Source organism: Phacochoerus africanus, chromosome 2 (genome assembly GCF_016906955.1).
Source record: "Phacochoerus africanus isolate WHEZ1 chromosome 2, ROS_Pafr_v1, whole genome shotgun sequence".
Lineage (NCBI taxonomy): Eukaryota > Metazoa > Chordata > Mammalia > Artiodactyla > Suidae > Phacochoerus > Phacochoerus africanus.
The window spans coordinates 49,116,384-49,137,965 of NC_062545.1; the positions used below are offsets into that span (position 1 = coordinate 49,116,384).

A 21,582-nucleotide genomic window follows, 5' to 3' on the forward strand; every position below is an offset into this window, starting at 1 on the left:
TCTTACTTCAAAGTTCCACCTTCCTCTTCCAATCCCAAATGTGGGCCTTCTCCAAGTGCAGCTCCTGTTCCTTTCTTTGCTTTGAAGACCTTACCTAACCTTCATCACAGTAAAAAAGAAAGTCAGTAAGACTATGTCTCATACTGATGTTCTTAGTTCATCTGCTAACATTTCCATTGAGACCTTTCACTCTCACCTTAAACTTAACATGAAGTCATAAAATTCCCCAAAGTAATTCCGTGTTGTGACTTCCTGATTGCTGATAGAGTGTATCATTTCTGTTACTTATAAACCTTTTTATCTTTAATCCTGAGGTTATCCAGACCATTATCCTCCTCCCTCAGCTGTAAGAACTAATCCATTCCTGTATTTGTAGTTGACATGGTCTCATCGCAACATCTCCCACTTGTGCTCTCTCCTCTTTATCTGGCAGCATCTAGAGCTGACAAGCAAGCCTGGTGATTTAAGTGAATGTCCACTTAGGAAATGTTTCAGTCTTCCCTAAATTCACCAGTGATCTCTTTTCCTCCCTTTGGGGGAAAAAAAAACTGTCAATACCCTTACCTTGAGATGACTTTCAATTATAAAGCTGTTCTTGTGTCCTTGGGAGACGCTGGTGGTTTTGATTCAGTAAATTTGTTCTCAATAGTGAGATATTTGCACTGTTGACTCAACCCTGGTACAAGTTTTCAAGAAAACCTCATTACATCTTATTATATATGTCTGACCCAAAAGAAAGCCCAAAACTTGGAAAATAATGATATCAAGAACTTTTTGGTGGTGGAATAGGGATAAATATATTTTTTCTGGCATCTTTATTGTCTGTAATGAACTTGAATTACTTTTACATGGGGGATGGATACGGTGCCTTTGTGTATTTGCTTTAATACTGTAGAGTAAAGAATATACACTTGAACACAGACATACCTAATTTTGAATCTTACCTCTTTAATTTCTAGTGTAAGTGACACTATTACATTATCATTTGATTTCTCATCTCTATTTTGGTTGGGGGAGTAATACTTCTTAAATACAAATGAGGTAATAAATTCCATCCTTCTACCAAAGGGTAATGACATAGTGAATGTTAAATAAATGCTTATATCCCCACTTAAGCACAGCAAAAAGAAAATATTGGCACGTGTTTATGTGTACTCTGAAATTAATTTTATGTAATCATTTCCTGGTAACTTTGTTAATATATTTGCTCATATCACTTACTGGCTGGTGACAGGGTAGGATTGTTCAAACCACCCTTTTCCAGTCTGGTCCAGGAAGCCTAGGGATGAGACTGTGAGATTTGCTGGGCAAAACCTGAGGTCAAGATAGCCAAACCATGAACCTACTTTAAACGTGAAAGGCACAAAATTCAGTGACTCTGAATACCAGCATAAGATACTCTCCATCTTTAGAGAAGGCAACAAGAAAAGGCAATTTAGCAATCAAAAAGGAAGTGCTTATTCAGTAAAGTTAGCAAAACTGATTCAGCAGTGTTGCAAAAGTTATATGAGGATTGATGGAGCATTTCTACTTAAACTGGGCATTTAGCTTCACTAATTTCAATGGTGTTTGAAAAAAAAGCTTATGACTAGTAATTACTTTTTTAGCTGGTGATGTCTTTTCATTTGCAAATTTGTTTCTGGGAAAGTTTGAATGTTGGCTTTTTGGAAAATGACTTTATTTGCTGTATAAAGGTCATTCTTAAATGTCAAGCATCATTTGGTAGTTGTTCATGTTTCATTTTTTTAATATCTGGAAGAATATTTTTTCTAGACTTTTTTTTTTGAGGTCAATCTACTGCTTTAAAGTAGTGGGAAATTCTGATTCTCTCAAATTGTAGGGTATGAGAAAAACACCAAGCACTGTCACACAGAAAAATTAAGTTCTTGTATGGCTCAGTTGTGACCTTTATGAGTGATTAACAGATTGCTTGTCTGGTAAAGGAGTTCAGTTCTTTCTCAGCCATTTACAAAGAAGAATTGAGTAATGCTGTGAGAATTTTATTTTTTATTAAAATGGGTGTCAGAAAACCTTTACATTCTGTAGAGGACACCAAAACTAATGTGTTTCAGTCTCAGTATCATAAAATTGAATATGTAAATTTCTCTGATTTTTTTTATGTGCCTCTCCCAGAATTTGATCTAGTACTCACACTTTTAAATTCTTCATTGAAAATATAAGTGCATCTTTTTTATGCTCAATAAAGGAAATTTTGGTAGAGGCAAATTAAAAAGGCATCTATTGCCAAGGTTGAAAACATTAGAGAAGGAACAGTATGATACATTACTCACCGTTAAAATATTTCCATTATATCTGACCTCATGTTAATGACACTATAAGATTACACTTTTTAAAGGGGAGTCTTAATATCAAATCGTATTGTGAGACTCTTAATTTAGCATATTTTCCCTCCCGTGGAGTATCATGGAAAACCTACAAAGCAGTCGGAATGAATCTGCAGCTGAGATTATAAAACTCTGAGCAAACATTATCCTAATTATATATTCCTAATTATCTATTCCAACACCATGAAACCACATATTCCATTTTATGGAAGTAAACCATGCAAAGTGCAAGGATGTAAAATTAATTTTAAAGTTGAAAGGTGTTCTCATGGTCCCTTTAAGTCTATAGAATTATACTTGAGAGCCTGGCTTAGGCATCAATTATATGATTTTCTGAATCCCAGACCCCACATCTCCTCAATATATAATGATGGACAAGTAATACAACCTTTTCAAACTTCATCATCTCCATGTCTAAAATGGGACTAATAACAGAACCTAACCCGTGATGAAGGTAGCACTTAAATATACTACCTAACTCATTGGAAATTACTGAGTTCGAACAATATGGCAGAATGAGCTGGTGTGGATAGACCCCATCTCTGATAAAAACTCAGAAATACTGGGTAAAATGTTAGGACAACAAAAATGAGCCACACTGAAAATAAAAGGAAATTTATAAGTGTTCATAAAATATAACAGCAACAGTAAAAAGACAAAAGTCAAAGTATTGGGGATAAACTGGTGGCTTTTAAATGTTTTGGACAGTTGTAAGCTCTAAATGGTTATGAGTTAGGATTTCAGTGTTGCTGTGGGGAGAGGAGAATGTCCTCAGCCTGTATAGGTCTCAGGAACTAAAATCAATTCAACTGTGTGAAGCCCAGGCCCTCACAGAATTGCCCTTTCTGTGAAAGGAGGTTTAGAAACATTTTATTCCTTGGCCCTAGGAAGCAGTGAGAGGCTTGCCTTCTTTCAGGAGCCTTGGTAGGGAGGGAAAAGGCACTTCCCCCCCAAAAGAAACAAATACTAGTACATGCCATGCAGATGTATGATGTAAATCTAGAAATCTAGAGCCAAAGAATTTACTGCTATGAAAGAACATTTTATAGTGAGGATTATAGGAATTTCACTGGTGAAAATGCTATGCAAGATGAACCCTCAATATAAATAAGATTAAAATAAAATAAAACTATAGGCAAAAACAAAGACCATGCAGGAGAAACAGCAGATGTAATACAAGGATCACACTCTGAACTAGAAGACAAACAAGCAGAATCCTTAAATAAACAAAAGAGTATGCTTAAAATGATTTTTTAAATAAAATAAAAAATAGAGAATAATAAAAGATAAATTTAAAAACAGATTCACAGAAAAATAGATTTGGAAAAAATAGAACTATCTAAAATAAAACATTTGGTCACTGAAATTAAAAATTCACTAGATGGGTTAAGTACTAATTTGAGACTGTCAAAGGGAATGTTTGTGGATTGGAAGATAGATATGAGGAAGTCTCCCATAGTGCCATGATTAAGTTTAAGATCATGGCATTATTCAATAATAGTAACTTTCTCCCCTTTCTTTCTCTTTTTTCCCCCCTCTCTCCATTTCAAAGTACTTTTCAGTCACCTACAAGGTACATTATACAGTGATGGACATGATTGACAAGACTTCTGTCTTCTGAAGCTCACATTAGTGGGACAAAGTATACAATTGCATACATGTAAGGATAACTTGATCCCCTTGCTGTACAGTGGAAAAATAAAATAAAAATAAATAAAATAAAAATAAAACAAAGGTATAAGAATTTTCTTTTAAAAATGAAAAAAGTATACAATTACTAAACAAATGCATAAACAAAAACAAACAAAACACAAATGTTGATAAGTTCTGTGTAGAGAATTAAAATCAGGTTTTAGACAATTACTGTATTTGGTGGTCAAAGAGAGCCTCTTGATAAAGGTGAGATTTTAGCTTAGATATGAATAATAAGAATGGATCAACCATGCAAAGTTTAGAAGAGTTTCCCAATTAAAGAAATCAGTTGTATTGTACATTGAGAGAGCTAAAAGAAGGCCAGTGCAGCTAGCACATGGTTAGTCATGAAGAAAATGATGTGAGATGATCTTGCAGATGTAGGCTGGGGCAGATCACGCAGGGCTCTTAATAAGACCCAGAGTAAGTAGGTTTAGATGCTATTCTAAGAGTTGGGGAGACATGAAAGGACTTTAATAGTGGGCTTCATTTTTACCTTTAAAAGATCTGTCTGCTCTATGGAGAATGGATTGTAAGTAGATGTGGTGGCAGGGGTGGGGGCAGTTAAGAGGTCATTGCAGGGTCCAAGTTTTAGAGATTAGTGGGGTTTGGACCTGGGTGGTGATGGTGGAGCTGAAGAGATGTTGACAGATTTGGAACATGCTTGAGATGGGGACAGGACAGTTGAAAATCGAAAGAATGTGGGGTTGAGGGAAGTAGGAAGAATCACAAATGCTAGAATCAGAGATATATTTGTGTAGGGATTATCTCTACAGTATTCAGTAGTCACACAGCCCCTGCTTAAATAGCATGGTACTTCATAGGGCCACCCAACCCTTTTTAAGCATTCCAAATTGTTAGAAAGTTCTTCCTTTGAATTTGACCCTTTCGCTTCAATGCCTTCTTAATAAACAACATAGTCAATTTATTTATAATCTTTCGGCTATATGACAGTTCCAAATATTCAAAGAAAATTACTATTTCTTCCTCAGTTGTTTTTTTTTCCCAAGTTAAATAAACTTAGTTTTTTATTCTAATAAGAATCTTTTTATGGTACTTATATAGTGCTTATAATTCTATGCTGAGTGTAGATTGTTTAAATTTGATCTAGCTTTCCTACTAGATTCTATTCTCTAAAGTGGCTTATTCAATCGAAATTCATTTCCACCATAAGCCTGACACTAAAATATTTTTGAGACAGTTCTCACTCCACTTCTCACTCTATCACCATTCTTAATTATGCTTTATCAATATTCTTCTTAAGAACACTAATGACCACAACTGAATGCTAAGTTTTCCAAAAGTTCTGAATTCCAAAATTTTTTTTTAAAGGCAGCCAGGAGTTCCCATGGTGGCGCAGTGGTTAATGAATCCAACTAGGAACCATGAGGTTGCGGGTTCAATCCCTGGCCTTGCTCAGTGGGTTAAGGATCCTGCGTTGCCATGAGCTGTGGTGTAGGTCACAGATGCAGCTCGGATCCCATGTTGCTGTGGCTCTGGCATAGACCAGTGGCTACGGCTCTAATTGGACCCCTAGCCTGGGAATAATGGAATAATCAGAGCTAATGTCCCCTGTAAAGTTTGGGATGAGGGAAGAAGAAAAAGCCCTAAGCTGAATAGGGAAAGATTTAGCATATAAGAGATGCCATCCTCAACTCCATCTACCAATCCTTGGCCACTTGACCACCAGTCCTATAGAATCCATCCAATGATGATTAGAAAACAACTTTGAACTTGCTAGATTAGATTAGAGTTTGCATATAGTTCAGGAAGTACAAAGTCAGTAGAAGGACCATGTTTATTGGATGTTACAATCTGAGTCACACAGAAGCCAGTGTAAGAATGCCGATTTATGGAGTTCCCATCATGGCTCAGCAGAAACGAATCTGACTAGTATCCAAGAGGACGCAGGTTTGATCACTGTCCTCGTTCAGTAGGTTAAGGATCTGGTGTTGCCATGAACTGTGGTATAGGTCACAGACATGGCTTGGATCTGGCATTGCCGTGGCTGTGGCATAGCCCAGCAGCTACAGCTCCAATTCATCCCCTAGCCTGGGAACCTCCATAGGCCATGGATCACACACACGTACACACACACACACACACACACACAGAATGCCAATTTGAAACATTGGAGATATTAATGTGTTCCCAAATCCCCCAGCCTTAGGAAGACTCTGTTTACTCTATAATAATTTTTTTTAAGTTGCAAACAGATGACTGAAATTCTCTACTTTCTCAAATTATTTTATTTTATTTTTATTTTTAACTCAATGAATTTTATTACAGTTATAGTTGTACAGCAGCCACCACAACCCAATTTTATAGCATTTCCATCACAAACCCTCAGCCATTCCCCCTCACCCCCCAACCTATCTCCTTTGGAAACCATAGGTTTTTCAAAGGATATGAGTCAGTATCTGTTCTGAAAAGAAGTTCATTGTATCCTTTTTTTTAGATTCCACATATAAGTGATAGCATATGACTTTGGTGTCTTACTTCAGTGTCTCACTGAAGTTAGTTATTGTACTAACTTCACTTAGTATGATAATTTCTAGGTCCATCCATGTTGTTGCAAATGCGATTATTTCATTCCTTTTTATGGCTGAGTAATATTCCATTGTGTATATGTACCACATCTTCTTTATCCACTCTTCTGTTGATAGACATTTAGGTTGCTTCCATGTCTTGACTCTTGTATATAGTGCTGCAATGAATACTGGAGTACAGGTATCTTTTCCAGTCATGGTTTTCTCTGGATAGATGACCAGGAGTGGGATTTCTAGATCAAATGCTAATTATATTTTTAGGTTTTTGAGGAATCTCCATAGTGGTTGCACCAATTTACATTCCCACCAACAATGTAGGAAGGTTCCCTTTTCTCCACACCCTCTCCAGCACTTATTATTTGTAGACTTTTGGATGATGGCCATTCTAGCTGGTGTAAGATGGTACCTCATGGTGGTTTTGATTTGCATTTCTCTGATAATTAGTGATGTTGAACATCTTTTCATGTGCTTTTTAGCCATCTGTATGTCTTGTTTGGAGAATTGTCTGTTTAGATCTTCTGCCCAGTTTTGATGGGGTTGCTTTTTTTTTGAGGGGGGGAACTGACCTACAGGAGGTGTTTATAAATTTTTGAGATTAATCCCTTGTCAGTTGTTTCATTTGCAAATATTTTCTCCCATTCTGTGGGTTGTCTTTTCATTTTGTTTACGGTTTCCTTTGCTATGCAGAAACTTTTAAGTTGAATTAGGTCCCATTTGTTTATTTTTGTTTTTATTGTCATTACTCTAGGAGGTAGCTCTGAGATGATATTGCTGTAGTTTATGTCCAAGAGTGTTCAGCCTATGTTTTCCTCTAAGAGTTTTACTTTAGAATAATTTTTTAAACAAAACTTGGTTTGATCATCTACATACATTAGAACTACATTTAAAAATACTCCCAATATCACTAAGCATTTTTTGAAGGAGGGCTTATGTGTGTTCCTGCCCCTCTATGCTTCCATGTGTTTTATCTATATGATCCCTCATTGCTATTTTGCATCTGGGGCTGTTTTCCTTATTTTGTCCCATGCTAACCTCAACATGAAATCAATCTTTTCTTTAATCACCTCATTTTAAATATTTCTAATACAGCAACTAGGCTTTTAGTAAATCTTGAATGTTGTATAGATGGATTTTATTTCACCCCAGTGCTTAAGTATCACTGTTCCTAAAATTGCTTCTGATGTTCCTTCCACATGGAATTTGGAACCTGGTCTCAACCTCCCACCACTTTTCTGGACATTTCCCTCCTTATTCCTCTCCCAAGATCTTTAAACCTCATCCTCTTCTTCTGTTGTCTTGAGTGAGCCTCACTTTGTCTCCCTGGCAGCCTCAGTATAATTCAAATTATTACTCTGTTATTATGCAAAATAATCTCTCTCTTTCATCACCTTCAATTTTCCAGATTTAGCCCTAAGGTCTATCTTTATAAAACCAAACTGAACCATCAAGATATTTTTAATATATCTAAGAAAATTTCCTGCATTATTTATGCTTGACTTTTATCTTTATATTTCTCCTTATATATTCAACAGCTGTTTATCTTGAATGCTGTATGTTTATTAAAAATAAATTTGAGGCAGTTGCTGTCATGTCTCAGCAGTAATGAACCCAATTAGTATCCATGAGGATGTGGATCCAATCCCTGGCTTTTCTCAGTGGGTTAAGGATCCAATGTTGCTGTGAGCTTTGGTGTAGGTCACGAAAGTGGCTTGGATCCTGTGTTGCTGTGGCTGTGGCTAGGCCAGCAGCTACAGCTCCAATTTGATCTCTAGCCTGGGAACTTCCATATGCCGCACATGCAGCCCTAAAACAATAAATAATCAAACAAATAAATAAATTTGAAATGCATATGTAGGATCAGTTCTCATAATCATCTCATAGGGCAATGATTACCTTGCTTTCACAGATGCTGTTTGCCAGTGTGGTGTTTAGGTGGATCTGTAGTGTAGGTGGTCTGATGATATAGATCAGTCTACTGGAGTGGGAGACTGATGGTTGTTTGCCCCAAAGAGATATCTGGGTCTGTAGGAAAGGGTGGAATTTCTGAGGGAGAAATGTCAAGGTCCATTCTGAGGGGAATCTCACCATCAGAGGACGAAGAGTCATTAAGGCAATGAAGGAGACAGAAAGCAGTCCAGAGAAGGAAGAAAATCAAATTGTCAGCTTTGAAAACTGAGGAAGTGAACATTTTGGGAAACATGGTGGGACGGGGGTGGGTGGGAGGGTGTCAAATGCTGAAGGAATCAAGATGACTGTGACAGTTTCTAAGAGGCAACTGACTTTCCAGAGAGAAGTTTCATTCAGGGAAGGAGGCTTGGCGTCAGATTGTCTGACATTATTGGGCGAGTGGGAAGCACGAAATTAGAGGATACACTTTTGAAAGGTTTATGTAAGTAAGGAAGATAACTGTTCAGAGAATGAAATGGAAGGTAATCTGTTTTGCACTTACCCTTTAATAGTCAGAAATCAGGGGTTGAGTTTTCTAAGAGGAAGCTCTTAGTGGATACACAGGGGCCGAGATGGAAGCTGAGTTCAGCATGGAGTAACTTGGAACCTCCACACCACACATGGAAGGAAACCAAGGAAAGGGAATTTGGCTCAGAAGAGAAGGGCTCTGCCCCATTCAAGCACTGGTCCTTGTGTGGAAAGTAGTCTTACTAAGTAAGAGGAATGAGAAAAACCCATGTCTATACGTGTGTTGGTAAACTCCAGGAATACAAAGAAAAATCATGAAAAAAGGCTTCCAGAGAGAAAAGCAGATTATCTTACCAGAAGATATCCCACAGGCAACACTGGATACTGGCATTTGATATAAAAGTTATTGCCATGAGGAAAAAACTTCTTGACCTTAAATTTCTGGGTCTACCCACACTAACATTCAAGTGTGATAGACAGATGAGTCAAGTGCTGACCCTTCTGTGAGAAAAAAGAAAAACACCTGTGCAAAATGAAAAACAAATCTAAGGAAAGAAATTAATACTGATAGACTAATTGCTTACACTAATAGTTAAGTCTAATTACTGCAGCACAATGTGCAGTAATTTGGAAATGGATGATATATGAGTTTTAAGACAGAGGGATGAGTGATATAACACACTCCAATTTTTGTCTTGGTTTGGAAAAGAGTATAGATATTGATTTACTGTAGATATTGATAAATTTAAGCATCTATGTGAGTACATGTGAGAAAATTAGTGAATAGCACTTGAATAAATGAAGAGGGATATCTAGAGAAAAAATGTGACAGTGGAAATTCCTATCAACCCAAAAAAATATTTTAAAGGGGAAAAATCAGGAAAAAGAAAGAAAATGTGCCAAAGAAGAACTCTAATATAAGATGAAAGAAATAAGTTCAACATTATAGTAAATATAAATGTCATTAAATTTAATATCCTACTTAAAGGAAGAGATGAGATGGAGGGACTATACATGTTTTGTATAAGGTATATGCTTACAGAAAAATGACCCTGAAGAGTAGAAAACATATGGGAAAAAGTGGAGCAGACAAATGTATTAACAAGGCAGCAGTAATAGCATTAATATCAAGCAAAGTTGGACAAGTGAAATCACTAATCAGGGTATAGAAGTATATTGTACTTTGATAGAAAATAGACCAAAACATTTCTAACATTTTCCCTTTCTTCTCTATTTGTTGTGAAGTATATTTGAGAGGGAATATAACATTATCACACAGTAAGAACACTTATATGGAGCTTTCCTCTGGTAGCAAACCTTTGAAGGCAACATAAATGTAAATATCTGGCAATAGGAAATAGAGAGGAATGGGATATTCAAAGTATATTTTTGTCTTATTTGGTAGTTTACAAAAATAAAAATATTTTAAAGATAAAATGTTACAATAAGTGAATGGGATGAGAAAGAACAAACATTTTCTTATGCAGTATATAGAGACTAGATAAGTGAATAGCAAAAGCAATTAAAGCTTAAAGGAAAGACTCTGAAGATAATACAAGAGAAACCAATAAGACCACAACACTTTTTGGACATGGTGACCTGGCTTTTGTGTCAAATATTTTAACCTAAATGACCCTCTTAACCAATTTCTGTTGAATTATATGGGTGAGATATGCACTTACATTAGTTTTATCTAAAGCAGTTTTTGAATGAAAGAATAAAACTAAAAGTAATTAATATGTGAAAAAATATATATTTGACCACTTATAAAGAAGCTTCAAAGGGCTGGATAATAAATTTAATATTGGTATAAGATTTTATAAGCCTTATATATCAGACTAGGAAAAACTATAAAATTTTCTCTCATGAAAACAAACTTTTATCTGCTTTGTTCACTATGATTAACTCCAGTGCCTATAATCCCATCTGGAATATAATAAGTGCTCGTTTAATGTTTCATTCATTCATTCTCAAATGCTGTTGAAAGCGTATTATGTTATAAAAAAAAAATCCCTCTCCAACATGGATGCTGGCTACAGCATTTAAGTAAGTATTATGTAATCTAAAGACCTCACACACAAAGTAAATCTTACTTCAGTGCCTAGACAGGCATCTTATGAACTGTTCAACACTGATTGACCTAAGAAAAGGTTTAGAAGCAATTATAACTCCATGTTTTACTTCATCTCTGGTGACTCTGTGTCTATACACACCCCAGCAAGCTTGGTTGGGGCCTCCGGATCTGCTGAGTCTGCTGAGAGACAGCACATTTGTTCATGGGCCAACTTCTGACTTGGGAAAAAATAATGCAATTTTGGAGCTTAAAAAGACTTCAGAGACCAATGTTCCCATAATCCCCTTTTGCGGGAAGAGGAAGAAGTTCAAGAGAATTTCATGTATGATGCTATAAAATAGGAGCTTATCTGCTGGTTGCCCATTTATTTGTTCAACCCTTACGTTCAGCTTTAGTGTACATCTTTGTTTAAATGTCTTGCTTATCTAAGGTATATGAAGCACTGCTTTGAAATGGCTAATCAGTTTTAGTTTTCTCTGTAGAATGCCCCTAGGATTTCAATGCTAGTAATGATAATTTATAAAAACAAGTTTGAATATGTTAATTAAATGTAAGAATAATTTATCTTAGAAAAATACCAAAAATATTATCCATGTGTATTAATTTAGCCCTGAAAAATAAGCTACAGTTAAGGGAGTAGTTAAGAGAGTATTACAGTTATTTTTAGAAATTATTGTAAACATGCATGTATGTCTCAGTGGAATCATTTTCATTAAGAAAGTCAGTTTTGATATTTCTTTCAGTAAATATCTATACAATGATACTGCTTTAGATAAAACATTCTATCAGTAAAATGTAGAAATAGAACAATAGATAAATGGTAAAACATGAGTTAAATTATTTTCTTTGATATTTATAGATTCCTAAAGAAGAAATTCTGTATAAACAAAACAGATAAGTTGAAAAGCATAAATGACAGAGGAAGAGTTCTCACTGTGAGACAGTGGGTTAAGAATCCTACTGCAGTGGCTTGAATCACTGAGGAGGTAGGGGTTTGACCCTCATCCTGGCTGGTGGGTTAAAGGATCTGGTGTTGCTGTAGCTGCAGTGTAAGTTGCAGCTGTGGCTCTGATTCAGTCTCTACCCAGGAACTTCCATGTGCCAAGTATATGCCAAAAAAAAAAAAAAAAAAGAAAAGACAGAGGAAATTCTCCTTTTTTTGCCTCCAGGTGCAATCTTGTGATCATGTGAATCAATTGAATGTATTTAAGTGTGATAAAGATGTTTCAGAATTATCCAGATACCAATGCCTTATGAAAAAAAAAGCAGTCATTTCATGTATTACCTGCTATGTGTGTATACACACACACACACACACATATACATACATATGTATATATATGTTTTGGTCAAACAACCATTTATCTAATCTTTTCACTTTCAGTTAGAATGTACCAATTATTTTATTTTATATATTTATTTATTTTTGTCTTTTTTTTGTCTTTATAGAGCCACACCTGTAGCATATGGAGGTTCCCAGGCTAGGGGTCTAATCGGAGTTGTTGCTGCCGTCCTGTACCACAGCCACAGTAACGCCAGATCTGAGCTGCCTCTGCGACCTACACCACAGCTCACGGCAATGCCGGATCCTTAACCCACTGAGCGAGGCCAGGGATCAAACCCACAACCTCATGGTTCCTAGTTGGATTCATTTCTGCTGCACCACGATGGGAACTCTCCAATTATTTTTAAAAATATCTTATTAACTTATTTCCTTCACTGAGTATGTGTACAGTGACATTGCTTTAAGTTAAATTATTCTGTGCTGTACTGTTATAGTAAATGAAATTGAACTTTTACAAGTTAAAATGTCGTATATGGATATGAGCCTTAATTTAAAAAGTCATAGAGGAATCATTTTTCTTAAACATTCTCAATATATTATAGCATATATAATATAATATATAATACAGCATGTATAATGTAATACACACACACATATATATATATATATATATATATATATATGTCACATTTATCAAAAATAGCACTAAAAAGTGTCACTTTTTTAAACATAAGCTTTCTTATAAAATATTTTCCTTGTAAATTTTTGGAACATTGAAAATTCCTCTAGTTGCTAAAAATTTGGACTCAATGGTCCAAAGATGTACTCACCTGCATTAAGCTGAGACTGGCCAGTATTTTGTGTATCCTCTGATTCTTACCTAATCCATCTGCTTACCCAAGCTTAGGAGCTGCCAGTAAACTATCCATCAAGCTTGACTCTCTACTCAATCACAAATGGCTGTAAATGGACAATTACAGTAATCTCTAATTTTGTTTCCCCACTGTTTACTCTCCGTTCTTAAATTGAAGTGATCAGTCTAGAATTCAAATCAAACCATGATTTCTCACTCATTGCTTCTTAAACCTCTACAGATGTTTCGCATTTAATCAGATATTTTCCAGGGTTCTTCATAAGCCCTAAAAGATTTTCAGTGGACCTGCTTCTCTCTGCATGTCAGAGGGCTTGGCGGGAAAGCAAACAAGCACTGTTTTCATTAAGAAAATGCAGAAATGCTTTGTCCAGGGACAACTCAGTTCACCTTCTTATAATTCGGATTCTCTAAGATCTTATTGGGGCACTTTAGCAATAAGATTATTCATATCTTATAGTGAGATGGTTTTAGTCCTTTGCAAAAGGTGCTAGAGTCCACAGCATACATAGCATCTTATCTTCTCACTGATGTCCTAATGTGCTAAATTAAATTTGGATACAGGTCAACAAGAAAAGACAAACACTACTAGTTTAGTATTGGCAGTAGAATTATTATTATTTATGTACTTCTAAATTTATTTTACTCATCACCAACCAGTGTTTTTCAAGCACATCATTACTGACGGTTTATAAAAATTCAATAGTTATCTCAAAAAAATATGAAATCACAAAATGCAATTGGATGACATGTAAGAAATATTAACAAATAATATCTTCATGATTTCACACATTGGTGATTTCTTACATGGAAGGATGAATCCAGTTTACTAGCATTTCCCAGAAGTAAGACAGAGAAGTATAAAAATGATGATTTAAGGGTTTACACCCTAAATGTCCTGGAATCATTCTAGATAAGATGTTCTGTAAAATAATTTCCAAATGTACATTTGAGAAAATCTGCAAAAATCTATCATTAATTGTAATTATTTCAAGGTTTCTCTTCAAAAATAAAATAAATTAGAATGTATCATCATTGTCTAAGAATATATATATGTATTTTGCAATTGCTTCTATTAAATATTTTGGATTTCATAATTTAACAACTTAATTGAAAACATCTGAACATTTAAAAATTTTCTGTAAACATCCTAGCAGTATACTCTTTCACTATACTATGTTTTGTCCATTTTAGAAGTGCCATAAAATCATCCATTTCCTTATCAGAGTCATAGCCAACTATCTAATAAAAGCATTCCTGTGGGAGTATCTTGAAAAGCAAGATTCTATGTTATTATTATAATAAATAGCTTCTTGGTGCCTATAACCAAATATCTAATTATGGTGATGAAACCAGGAAATAATTTGAAGGAAAGGGTATCAATTAACCTTTCAAATTTTAATGATAGATTCCTCAGATTTCAAATATTTCTTAATATGTATTAATTTACTTTAAATGCTTCTTAATACTAATGTTTTATTTCCTCAAAATTTATTTTATTTAAGTATTTCCTGATACCTATTTTATAACTGTGATTCTTGAATTAATTCTTTAGAAATTGATTTTATCCACTTATCCTATTCCTGTTTGATTCTTTGGGAAAATGAAATTACTATAAGTAACTGTAAATTATTTCTTAACCAACATCCTTCATAATTTCAGTTAATGATGTCTCATTTTAAAATTTCCTGCCTCCAATAGTTTATGCCAGTTTTAGAAATGTCTTTGATAATACAGACTCCAAAAGATAATATAGTCTTTTCCCCAATCAGTCTATGTTTTCATAAAGCTCTGACAAGATAGGCACTCAACAAATCATTTGTAAGAGATTATAATTTTTAAGTCTAGTCACATTTCAAAGTGTGTTTTAAAAAAATCTCAGAATACAGAATGATATCATAATAACTGGTGATCTGTCTCGTCGTCACCATCTATACATCTCCTAGCTATCTTATGCACACAAAAGAATTTGCATGTAAAATAGTGTGCCAACTCTATTTCCAATAAATGTAAAAATAAATGAACAAATTTAATAATTTATATGTGTAGCTTAATATTTTGATTAAGATGAATAATTTTATGTATTTGAAAGGACCAGGCCATGTTTAATGGATTTTCTTGGCTGTGAGAATATCAGAGACTTTCTTACTGATCTTTGTAATTTTAAGTACCTAATACAATAAATTATTAATAAATGTTTATTGACAAAAATCAAGCATTGCTTCAGGACATTAAACTTTTTCTTAGGGTAGCGAGATTTAGATTTTAGATGAAGTAATATTTCAATTATTTTTAAAAAAACCTAAATATATTTTTCAATAGTAAACTTTGTTGACAAAAGAAATGTTGAACATCCTACCTAGTCATACGTAACTAACTTTTTTTTTTTTTTTTGTCTTTTCAGGGCTGCACCAGCGGCATATGGAGGTTCCCAGGCTAGGGGTCTAATCGGAGCTGTTGCTGCCGGCCTATGCCAGAGCCACAGCAACATGGGATCTGAGCCGCCTCTACAACCTACACCACAGCTCACGACAATGCCGGATCCTAAACCCACTGAGTGAGGCCAGGGATTGAACCCTCAACCTCAAGGTTCCTATTCAGATTCGTTTCCACTGTGCCATGACGGGAACTCCCATAACTAACTTTTAAGAACTTCATTAAGAATTTTATTTTTTCCCCATTGAACTGTTCACCAAGCAAGTTACAGAAATGGTTCTAGACACCTAGAAATTTGCATTTTGGAGAAACAATACTTAGCATGAAATTAATTTATAGAATAAATATTGAAACCCAGCCATGTGCAAAGCAGGAGGTGATTTTAAAACTCAGAAGTCATAATTCCTTGTCATAGAAGTTTGTAATCTAGTAGGGGGGAATAAGAAAACTAATAGTTAAAAGTACACTATTGATACAAATCAAAACAGAAGTTAAAACAGACAGAAGCCGATTCCGATTGGTTGATTAGTTCATAGAGGTGGTGCCTTTGCAGGTAGATTAGAAGAGGGCTTTATTGCAGGCATGGCTAGAAAAGCAGGTGTTTCAAGTGGAGGAAAATAAGAGAAAGGGTGCATGGTCTTGACCATTTCTGTGACAAAAAGGAGTCCCATTTGGCCATAGCATAACTTGGAGAGTTTCTTGAGAAGCAATAGTGGATTAGGATGGTTTTTGTGGAAATGGTAAGGAAAGCGAGATAATATTGTGGGTTAATATTTACACTGCAGGGTAGATTGCAATAATAACTGATATAAATTAATCTGCTATTCTGCTTGCCCCTACATTGAAGCATAAGCACATGGTAAAATAACAAATGGATATGTGTGTTTTACCTTTTTTTTTTTTTGTCTTTTTGCCATTTCTTGGGCCGCTCCCACGGCATATGGAAGTTCCCAGGCTAGGGATCTAATCTGAGCTGAAGCTACTGGCCTACACCAGGGCCACAGCAACGCTGGATCCGAGCCGCGTCTGCAAACTACACCACAGCTCACGGCAACGCCAGATCGTTAACCCACTGAGCAAGGGCAGGGATCGAACCCTCAACCTCATGGTTCCTAGTCGGATTCGTTAACCACTGCGCCACGACGGGAACTCCTGTTTTACCTTTTTGATGACTTCTCACTATTATAGTGCTTGATTTCCAGACAAAAATTTCATAACTGACAATTGGCGGTCTCAGAGTCAGTTTTCAAGTGTATTTTTTTCTTAACGATCTACTTAGAATATTCCTGGGTAGGGGAGAAAGGACATAAAAGTATAATACTTCAAGCAACAGCTTTTTAAAACCTTTATTTCCTGTGACTGTGATTGTATTTCACTTCCAGAAATTACTGCTTTTTTATTAAGAAGCACAGTAAAAGAATGTGTATGAGACAATATGGCTAAATACGAAAGCCATATGAGTTTTATACATAAACACAGTTATTTTACCCACCCGTTCATTGACACCATCAACATAAAGATATAGGAAATAACCCTGTATTCTCATAAGCCATGGATCATATGTACATACACAACATTATGCTATACATTTCTTCATTTGATTTCATAACTTGCTTTTCATTGCTTTCTCCAAAGCAGACCATCTTTTAATTTGGCTATGCTATTTTTCCTGTGTAACTAATGTAGTATGTGATCTTTGCCAACTCAGAATCATTGGAATATGAACCAACAACCATAAATAACTTATATTATTCAGAAGGCATAACACACTAAAAGTTTACCTCAACTCACATTCACCAAGTAAGGGAAAAATAGAGAAGGTAATAGCTTGTTTTTCTCTAAGTTGGTATGATGCAATTGGCCTTTCTTTTCATTAGAAGTGGAAAAGAAATATCATCATGAAAGAGGACACCAATATTTTGAAAGTATTCCATTGTGCAACATGAATGGAATCATGTTTGTTGTTCAGCCTTACTACTAGTAACAACCTTTAAACAAAGACTTTTTTTCAAACACTTGGGACATAAACATTGGCAAAAGAAACTCGCTTGATTATATAATAGTTTACATGTTTCACCTACCAATCAGGATTGTTTTAGGTCTGAAACAATAGTTTAGAACATTAAAAAAAAAAAAAATACCACCATAGTGTTGCTTTTCCATCCGAGAAAGAGGAATAAATTGTTGCCATGTCTTCTGTCTTACAGGGAATTTAGCTACATCAGAGCCTCGTATTAATTTTAGTTTTTAGAAGTAATTCTTCAGATAAATTATATTGATAGCAATAATCAACGATTTCATTTTTAACTTTTGGTTGTTTAAAAATTATGTAATCAAGTCCATTGAAGAATTTCTTAAATCATGAGACCTATGATAAGGTATAGTACTTAATGCTCATATAGCATTGATTATTGATAACCAGAAGTGACTAAAACTATTGAAATTTACTTTGTTATATATATATATATATATTTGAGACTTTAGTCACATTCCAGCTAGTAATTTAAATACTTCACTGAAATATTCTTATTTTAAAAGATAAATTTTTTACTTTCATTTAAATTTCAGAAGTCATTAAAAATTGAATATGACACTTTTAAAATGACCTCAGCAGTGTCAACTGACATCCTCAGACCCCTAAATTTCTGTATTATATTCCCTGCATGGTAAACTGTTTTTCCTTAGAAAACAAATTGCAGGCTATTAGACTGCTACTAGGTGGAAATACTACCTTCCACCAGAACAGATAATAAAGCTACCTAGTAGTTAGGAAGTTGTAGGCGTGGAATGATTTCTCTTGATGTCCTTTGCTCTCTGGATGCCAAAACTACCTTAGTGTAAGCATCAGAGCCTCCAGCTTAATTAAGTTCATGTCTCTGACTCAAATGCCCTAAGTGATAGACACTACATATACACAATTTAAATGATAAATTCAAGAGGACAGAAGGTAAAGCATACTCTTAATAAAAATTACTACTACATTTCTTTTGCTCTTTAAGATCCAAAAAATGTTCAGTTATATATATTTTAAAATATAAGATAGTGCGTAAGTGTATAGAAATACATGTTCTAAGCAGTCAATTTCCAAAATCATTAAATGCTATGTGATTAAACACTTCTTATAGCAGAATGAAATATGGTTTGGGTGGCACAGAACATACACATAAATGAATGAAATGAAAGGATATGAGCAGTGATGGAAAACAGTGATGGATTTTATAAAATTAAACCAACTGACACTTTATGAAAGTTTCCATTTCTTGCCTTGGATATTATCTAAACTGACAAAAAAAACAAACACATTTAGATTTCTCAAATTTTGGGGATGTTCTCTTTGGTAGAATATCTGGAAAGGACTTCTGACAAGTCAGTCTGTCAGGTGCCATACTTTAATCTTTATGAGGAAATCTGCCAGCGTGGACAAAAACATGCTAATGTTTTTTCCTTACATAACAGATCAGAGTTGCAGATACAGACTGCTTAATTGCACAAAGTAAGTTGTAATATTTTAGCAAAAGATTTTTTAAAGATTGATGGGAAAAGCTAAAACAATGTCACCATTCCCAAATGCTGACATTTTTAGTTCTAGCATTACAACCACACTGTCATTAGAACATATTTTACCCAGTCGTCTTTGTCACGTGTAAAAGACCTGGTCTTAAGGGCCCAACAATGTCTTTGCTTTAGCAGGAGCGCCACTGACCCCTGCCCATCAGCAGTGCTCTTCCCCCACCCTGACTTCCTTGAGCTAGAACCAACCACTTTACTCATTAGGCTTTGGTTTTATTAAAATTATTTTACAGTAACAGTGAAATAAGATGGATTCTTGCAGAATTTGAAGCATATGGATTTTTTAAAATATATTATGTGGAATCCTTTTTTTTTTTAGGACCACACCCATGGCACATGAAGTTCCGAGGTGAGGGGTTGAATCGGAGCTTTAGCTGCCGGCTTACACCACAGTCACAGCAACACCAGAATCAAACCACGTCTGCAACCTACACCACAGCTCACAGCAACACCGGCTCCTTAGTCCACTGAGCAAGGCCAGGGATTGAACCCATGTCCTCATGGATGCTAGTTGGGTTCCTTACTGCTGAGCCACTGCAGGAACTCCAGGAATTTATTCTTTTGTTTAAATTGATTTCTCTCTCCCCTATCTGTCTCTAAGATAGGTCCAGATTATTTTTTTCTTTCCTAGGAGGAATACTTTTAAAGGATTAAATAACAGAAACCTGGAATCATTCACTTTCCTAAACATAACTTTTAAGAAAAAACACTCTCTTCCATGTGGTTAGAAAAGGAGTGAGGAATTATTTGGGCACAAGGCAGGAAAGAATGAGTGGTATTTCAGGTGCCATTTCCTGTGACCTTTTGAAGACACCAAGGGCAACTTCATCTTTGGAAAGATAGTCTATCAAGTGAATGTTTACCTTAGGTAAGCTAGGCTGCAGCATTACTCATTCCTTAAGAAAAGTGCTGAAAAGCTTGTGGGGGTGATTACGGATTCAGTGAATCAGCATAACTGATTCTGTTATGCAGTCAGGATTCTGACTCTGAAAAACAATAGTTAACACTGTGGTTGTATTTTTTCTGATGTATTGCTTCACAACATATCAGAAGAGAGTACACTACTCCTGTTAATTAAGCTGACTTAAAACCTGATGTGTCATTTCATTGACTGTTATTATTGTTTCTTGAAACCTTGTTCTTGTTTGTAGCTTTTTTGACTTGAGTTTAGAAACCAACCAGATCAGCCGAGAAAACTTAGAATTGTGAATTTAATCAGTAACTTTTAGGTCTGTGTAGGAACATATTGCATGAGACAGTGATGTAATTTATGAGAAATGTCTACACACGAGCTTTCATATACCTTTATTCTGTCTTTAGAATTTGGAATGATGGGAGATCATACAATTAAAAGTCAGCGACCTCGATCTGTTCATGAAAAAAGGGTCCCTCAGGAACAAGCTGATGCTGCTAAATTTATGGCACAAACTGGTAATACGTTAGTTACATTTTTCTATCTATTGTTGTTAATTTAATGAAGCCACTGCATGTTTTCATAATCTTTTGCTGCACATTTGTCAGTTTTTGGAGCTGATATTTTTTTGAGCCATTTTTTTTTTTTTTGTCACCAGTTAAAGTCCATAAATGAAGTAGCTGTGAACTGAAAAGTGCACAAAAAATGTGTAAGATTTATTTTGCTTTCAGTGTGGGACATTTAGGATTTGCATATTATTATTTACTTATGTTAACTACTTAAAATGTATCATTAAACTTTTAAAGAAAGTTAAAGTTATTTCATCAATGGTTGATTATTTTAGGACTTTTCAAAATTAAAATTTTAAGTAGGATTTTAGATGATGAAACAACATTTAATATCTTAAATAATTTTTCAATGTCATGCATCATATAAATATTGATTGTTAAAATGCATAGCAATTAGTTAAAACCTTTTTTGGAATTTAGTATTTTTAATTTGTAAAGAGAGTTTTGTTATTTAAGCTAAATAATAAAAAGTTGACAGCCATTATTAATAAGCTGTAATACACTCCAAATAATTAAATATCAACAATATCAAATGACTTTTTGACATAACATTTTTAATCTTGAAGAATTATATTACTTTTGAGTACACCCCAAATAGATATAAATAAATAGATGCATTCCTATTTTGGCTCATCGTAATAAATGGCCTATAATTCTGTCTCTTTGCATGTAGAACGTTCTCAAATGAAAACATGATTAAACTATGTTAGGAACATTTGAAACTGTAACTTTTATTTTAGGAAATTGCAAACTAACAGTTTTATCTGTCTTCATAAAGTGTTATGCATTCAAATCCAGATGATGTGTTTAACCATAAATACAGAAGTTTCAAGTACATGACAGGCTTTTTGTCATGACATTCA

At 34.8% G+C, this 21,582-nt stretch overlaps 1 protein-coding gene across 3 annotated transcripts in view; it reads left to right on the plus strand.

The window, feature by feature from the left end:
- The window catches only part of ADGRB3 (adhesion G protein-coupled receptor B3), a 732,417-nt gene that overhangs the window by 278,513 nt on the left and 432,322 nt on the right, over positions 1 to 21,582 (plus strand). For all 3 annotated transcript variants that reach the window (XM_047760010.1, XM_047760017.1, XM_047760000.1), the window contains one exon: positions 20,558 to 20,668. In XM_047760010.1, the coding sequence (XP_047615966.1) occupies positions 20,558 to 20,668 (111 nt within the window). The remainder of the gene's footprint in view (positions 1 to 20,557; positions 20,669 to 21,582) is intronic.